The 7,090-nt window shown below is 47.1% G+C and overlaps 1 protein-coding gene across 1 annotated transcript in view; it reads left to right on the top strand.

Annotated features, from left to right (window-relative positions):
- The first annotated feature begins 2,071 nt into the window (after window positions 1-2,071).
- The window catches only part of LOC142488021 (uncharacterized), a 323,903-nt gene continuing 318,884 nt past the window's right edge, over window positions 2,072-7,090 (top strand). Inside the window, exons 1-4 of the mRNA XM_075588366.1 lie at window positions 2,072-2,283; window positions 2,571-2,684; window positions 3,060-3,173; window positions 3,546-3,659. Of these exons, the coding sequence (XP_075444481.1) occupies window positions 2,265-2,283; window positions 2,571-2,684; window positions 3,060-3,173; window positions 3,546-3,659 (361 nt within the window). The 5' untranslated portion in view covers window positions 2,072-2,264. The remainder of the gene's footprint in view (window positions 2,284-2,570; window positions 2,685-3,059; window positions 3,174-3,545; window positions 3,660-7,090) is intronic.

The raw sequence follows: 7,090 nt of genomic DNA, 5'->3' as shown, positions 1-7,090 counted from the left end.
AATCTGTTTTTTGATCATTTATTTCAAATGAGACCATGTTATGATCACTGTTACCCAAATGTTTCAGGACTTGAATATTTTTTATTACTTCTACATTGTTCGATATGACCAAATCCAGTTCTGCCCCTCTCCTGTTTGGTTCCTCAATAATTTGGGTCATATTATTGTCTTTAAGCAACCCCAAAACCTGTTTCCTTTTGCTGTAATGCTAATCTCATTGCCCCAGTCTATGTCTGGATAATTAAAATCCCCTATTACGCAAACATGACCCAGTTTTGATGCCTTCTCCATTTGCAAAAGTATTTTAGCTTCCTCAATCTCACAGATATTTGGTGGTTTATAGCATATTCCCACAAACATTTTCTTTATACTTTTACCTCCACTGCTAATTTCTATCCACAAGGTCTCTACATTTTCATCATTCCCTTCATAGACATCATCCCTTATAATAGGTTTTAGATCCGGTTTAACATATAAACATACTCCACCTCCCCTTCTATTTGTTCGATCCTTCCGAAAAAGGGAATAACTCTCTGGAATCCCACCATTTTTCAGTAATGCCTATGATATCATTATGCTCCCTTGCAGCTATTAATTCAAGCTCCCCCATTTTATCTGTCAGGCTTCTTGCATTAGCAAGCATGCATTTCAATTTTTTTTCAGCCTGTACTATTATCTTATCTGCTCCTTCCTTTCTGCGCCCACTTGGTGTTGTCTTTAGAAGTGTTCTAGTATTATCTTTATTTATTATGGGTGTCTCACTGCTTGTCAAACTCACAGTTGCCCCCATTCTACCTCCATACCCCCTTGCATCCTCCTCTATTCCATTTAGTTCATTATCTGTTTCATTCCCCTCCCCCCTCCATCCTAGTTTAAAATCTCCTCCAACCTTTTTAGCATTCTCCCCCCTAGCACAGAAGATACGTACTAACTCATTTTTAATGCCATCTTACGCAAGTTTATATCATTATTTCAAATAACTCTGCTTAGAAAATATATATATATATATTGCAGCAAGGGATTCTGGGAAATGACATGCAAATGAGCACACAGTGCCATCTTTTGTCAAGTCCATTATTACATGGAAAACCCTTAAGCCAATGCTTGCTGCTTTAAAAACAGCTTTTAAACATAGCCTGGGATGAGATGCAAAGCCAATAACCCCACTCACAGACAGACTGTCTTATTGTGTTTGCAATACTTGTATTATACGTGTAGATACGTTCCACAGATATAACACAGAGAATAGTGCTTTTGATTCTGTATCAGAATAGAACTATTCCTATGGAAATTATCTGGGTCGGGAAGCAGTGATCCCGTCATAATAGGACGGGCTTATAAGGGTGTGAGCAGGTCAGAAGTCTGTGTCCTACCTTCAGATGGGCAGAGCCTATTCCCTCATGTCATGTGCTGACATTGAGAGACCAGGGGAAAATAAATAATCAGTGAGTAAAATGTCAGTGTTTCCCCAGGCATTCCTTTATATAAGAATGTCCTGCCAGGTACAAATGAGCTGAATGTGAGAAACTGGAGGTGATCGAGGAACAAATTAATGAGGGTGTGAGGGATCAAACTCCCCTCTTTATTATGGTGGGGTAAGGTGAGGGGAAGTTACTGCACTGGTTCCTCTGCATTACCCACTTCTCACCGTATGAAATAGGAAAGTGAGACTGTGTCAGTATGGAGCAGAACTGCTGGACCTGAGAGAGAATCGGGAGCATTTATCAAAGTCTCACTCATGTACTGTATCTGCTTTTTATTCATACTATGGACCTGTACAGTATGTTACTATGTTACACTATGAGGACTTTACTGGCCTTTTGGCTGCTAATCTCCGACTCTCTTTATACTTTTCTAGATGGTTGTGTTGTGACACAATCCTGAGCCATTAAAGTTTTGCAGTGTTTGAAATTAAGTGCCTGTTTGCAGATGGACCATATGTGTTTTTTGGTGCCCCTGTCTTCTCCGACTCCTTTGGGGTTAATGATTTAGGTTTGAAAGAGCTGATACTAAATGCTGTATATTTGTCCAAAAATCTGATCATTACAATTCTGTTTTATATACAGGCACATTCTAAAACCCAACACATATACATTAAGTAACCTCCGGTCTGCGCCTCCAGAGCAGCACTGCCCACTGCCAGCACCTCCAGAGCTGCACTGCCCACTGCCAGCACCTCCATAGCAGCACTGCCCACTGCCAGCACCTCCAGAGCAGCACTGCCCACTGCCAGCACCTCCAGAGCAGCACTGCCCACTGCCAGCATGGATCCACACTTGTTAAGTGAGTAGAGAAGATATTTTGGTGTCTTTGAAATTTGCAAGGGGGGGGATATCTGATTATTTTGCAGTTATGTGAGTCAAACACCCAAACTAATCCTGTTTTCTTATAGAACCATCAGCAGGTAAGAAGATAATATATCTTCACCTCTGTCATGTTCTGCCAGAAGGGCTAGTAATACATTTCTTTACAAGAGGTATTATATTATACCAATATCAGAGGAGGTAAAATCACAAGAAGCGCCCCCACTCCCAGCTTTACATGATGGATTTCCCTTTTCTTATTGCCAGGTTTCCCAGTGGTTGTGCCGGAGAGTTTAGAGATTAAATCGGAGAAAGAAGAGACCGACACAGAGGAACATCTGACCCCAATAAAGGAAGAAATAGATGCTTTTCCTGTTTGTGGTAAGTACCATTACATCCTCACTTGTCTTTATTCAGTATGTTTAAAAATTGACTGAAATGTCTGCAATATTTTGGGAAATAATATTAAAGCGTGCATAGAATAATAAAATACCTGTTCTAATGAAAAAATCATTTGTCTAAGGTTTTATTGGGAATATTATTGTTATTGAGGTTTGAACATTGGTAGCTCCAAAATGTTTTCAGCACTTGGGGTTAAAAACTTTTTCAGCACTCAAAGGGTTTCTAACAAAGTAAAATCAATCACTTCACCCCTCCCCCGTAGGAATCGGTATAGAGTATTTCTGTATACTGATATCACAAGAAGCGCCCCCACTCCCAGCTTTACATGATGGGTTTCCCTTTTCTTATTGCCAGGTTTCCCAGTGGTTGTACCGGAGAGTTTAGACATTAAATCAGAGAAAGAAGAGACAGACACAGAGGAACATCTGACCCCAATAAAGGAAGAAATAGATGCTTTTCCTGTTTGTGGTAAGTACCCTTACATCCTCACTTGTCTGTATTCAGTATGTTTAAAAATGGACTGAAATGTGTACAATGTTTTGGGAAATAATATTGAAGCATGCATACAATTATAAGATAACTGTCCTAATGAAAAAACTCATTTGTCTAAGGTTATATTGAGGATATTATTGTTATTGAGGTTTGAACATTGATAGCTCCAAAATGTTTTCAGCACTCAGGGGTAAAAACTTCTTTGCACTCAAAGGGTTAATAAAGTAACATCATTCACTTCACCCCTCCCCCATAGGAATCAGTATAGAGTATTTCTGTATTCTGATATCACAAGAAGCGCCCCCACTCCCAGCTTTACATGATGGATTTCCCTTTTCTTATTGCCAGGTTTCCCAGTGGTTGTACTGGAGAGTTTAGAGATTAAGTCGGAGAAAGAAGAACCGAACACAGAGGAACATCTGACCCCAATAAAGAGTGAAACTGTTCCATTTCCTGTCTCTGGTGAGTAAATTGTGCCCACTGTCAGCACCACCAGAGCAGCACTGCCCACTGCCAGCATGGATCCACACTTGTTAAGTGAGTAGAGGAGATATTTTGGTGTCTTTGAAAACTGCAAGGAGGGAATATCTGATTATTTTGCAGTTATGCGAGTCAAACACCCAAACTAATCTTGTTTTCTTATAGAACCACCAGAAGGTAAGAAGATAATATATCTTCACCTCTGTCATTTTCTGCCAGAAGAGCTAGTACAGCCATACCCGGGTTTAAGGACACTCACTTTAAGTACACTCGCGAGTAAAGACATATCGCCCAATAGGCAAACGGCAGCTCGCGCATGCGCCGTTCAGCATGTCCTGAACAGCAATACCGGCTCCCTACCTGTACCGAAGCTGTGCACAAGCAGGGAGACTATAGAGCCTGTTACAAATGCGTTATTTACATCAGTTATGCATGTATAGGACGATTGCAGGACAGTGCATCGATAAGTGGAAAAAAGGTAGTGCTTCACTTTAAGTACATTTTCGCTTTATATACCTGCGCAGGACCCATTGCGTACGTTAATGCGGGGTATGCCTGTGTAACGGTGTTTCTGGCCCGGCCTGACCCACCCAATCTCACATTGGCCCCTGTGGTCTAACCGGACCCCATTACAGTGTAGATATGCCTGATGGTGCACCTGTTGGCTACAGGACTCCTGAGTCTCCCGCATGATGGTGTGTGGGGAGAACCCGTCTAGACAGGCAGCTGAGGTAGTGTGTTGAGTCTCACCTAGTTCCAGTGCAGCGCCTCCACCTCAACAGGGTCCCTGCGTCCGCATGGGGATGATCCTGTTGAGGAACTCCTCCGTGGTGCTCCTCTCTGTACATTCATCCCACAGACGTACACAAGAGGGTTTCTGAATGAACACATCTTTATTGGATGATGTGGGCTAGCTGCCCCTCGCAGTTGAGATCTAGCCTCTCATGATTATCCACTCTGCTTCCCTTCAAAGGTGATTCGTTCCTTTAATAGGGATTCCCTATCCCCGCAGGGATCATTACCCTGTGCCAGGTCCCTGGACACAGTCTCCTCTGGAGTTACTACAACTCCTGCTGAGCTTGAACTAGAACTCTTCCCCTCAGCAGAACAGAACCAAGACTAAGACAAGACTAACTTTAGAGCACAGTGCTGTGCCTTATGTAACTTCTGAGGCTGACACACCTCTGACATCACTAACCATGGAGTCAGAGCATGTGACCAGTCCCAGCCATACACAGGGCACCCCACCAGGGTGTGAGGGTAAACCTCCATAATTACTGCTGGCATGCCCACACTTACCAGGCCTTACTGCCAACAGGAGAGATGACTGTAGGCATTTTACATGACCGCTACATTCTCCCCCTGGTGAATCCCATCGACCTCGCTGGGACCTAAATTTGTACACCTTCTTCCAGGAAGCACTGTAACATAGGACATAATTATGTTAACATTCACATACAAATTTTCAGAATACCATAACAATGACTACAGTACATTCCGCCAAGCCCGCCCCGACCAGCAGCCACGAACCCGCGTAATGTGTTAGTACCCCCTAAAAATAGTGATCTGGGTCAGGTTTTCTCACCTCCCTGTTACCCATATCCAGGACCGTGACATAGTAATGCCTAGGCGATCCTCTCTCTGGCCTATAGGTCACCCTATGTTTGTGGACATTTCTCCCTATGCTCCACACTCGCATCAGGGTGTCTATCCTTTCCTCCGCCTTCTTACCTACAATGGCGCTCCCCCTATTGACTAAGTACAGCTCTATAGTCTCTTGGAGCCACCTTTCCCTATTGTCCTCAATTTCATCCATCAGGGGCTCCGGAACATAGGGATACTCCAACCCATGGGATTTTTTATACTTGACTATTATAGCCCTCTCCGCCCTACTGACCCTGGTCAGATCAGCATTACCTGCCCTCCCAGGTAACACCCATGATAGGGGCTCATCAGGATCGACTGGATCTGACAGTGTGTCGGGACCCATGGGCGCTATGTCTCTACGCTCCAGCTGGAACCACCTCTCCTGTAATTCCCTGTCCCTCTGCTCGGGTGTGAACTCCCCCTCTTTCCACCAGAAATCTACCACGTCCTCCCGCCGGATGAGGAACCGAGTACGGTCCATCCACGCGGAGTACCCTTCAAATAGCGGGGCCCACCACCGGGTCTCCTTAAAGGGGTTAGGCCCTGGTTCCCTGTCGTCGTCAAATGAAAAGACCCCTGACGACCTCGTGGATCGCGATGTGAACCACCTCGAGGACCCTGGAGCCTTTACTGCTGGTTGGGGTGCTGTATTTGCCACCCTCAATTCTCCCCCTCCCCGTGAATCGCCCTCCGTAGCACCACTGCGCTGCCTCTCCCCAGTCCGTCTTTCCTCGCCCCCCGGTGAATTGTCCACGTACTCCAGGCTAGGCGGTGAACCCGGTGACCGTGTGATGGGGGTAGGGGTGTTAACTATGGCGGGGGTTTGGGCATAGGGGCACGGAACGGGACCCCACGGGGTTACGACCCGCTCCTGGCTGTCCGTAGACTGGTCCAAGGATGATGTCTCACCCTCCTCAGTCCTGAGATCGTCTCTCCAATTTCTGGGCCTTGTAAGTGATCGGGGACCTTCCCCCGATCGCCGAAGCGTCGCTGCTTTTTCTTCCTGGGTTCCACCGTCGCCACCGGAAGTGACGTTCTCCCCAGAACCGGAAGCGTCGGCATTTCGCGTGGGACCCCCATGCGGGATCTCTTCCTCTATGACGACATCCGGTTGCTCCGCCGTCGCCACCGGAAGTGATGCCGTCCCTCCACGTGCGCTGTGGGCCTGGCGCGGCCCTTCCAGCGCTTCGCCGTCTGTTGTGACCAGGTAGGAGATAGGGCTTTTTGGCTTACCCGTCCGCAGGGGTGTAGGCGTCTCTCTCCCGTCTCCGCCAGGTCCTGGGATGGCGGGACTCCGTCGGTCGGATCGCCGATCTGCGGGGGACGTCCTGCCACTCACCCCACGGGGTGTCGTTCTCCCGGTCTGCCTTTTCAGCTCCGTTTTTACTACCGCCAGCTCACGGGGGTCCTCATCTGAGTAATCCCCTCGCCCGGACTTAGGGGTCCCCGGGCGGGGTGACAGTCTCTTTTCCCCGAACGCGGGGGTTGGTTCAGCCGCCTCAATCGCCAGTGACCCAGCCGATTTGACCGGCTCCAGTCCCTTGTTCCCGGGACTCGCGCGGTTGCTCCATAGCGCGCCCGGGGACTCGGCGGAGCGCCTTGTCACGTCCACCGGGGGGTCAGCAGGCTGTATAGGAATAAATGTGGGCATAGGCCACAGGTACAAAGTCCCGCAATGAGGGCAACGTGCCGCTGTATTGACCGTGCCTCCGGGCAGCCCGCATTGTAGGCAGAGCCCGACCACCGTCTCGGTGCCAGCCACCCGT

Source organism: Ascaphus truei, chromosome 2, assembly GCF_040206685.1.
Source record: "Ascaphus truei isolate aAscTru1 chromosome 2, aAscTru1.hap1, whole genome shotgun sequence".
Taxonomy (NCBI): domain Eukaryota; kingdom Metazoa; phylum Chordata; class Amphibia; order Anura; family Ascaphidae; genus Ascaphus; species Ascaphus truei.
The sequence above is the reverse complement of the archived record's forward strand: the minus strand, read 5'-3'. Positions and strand labels throughout refer to the sequence as shown.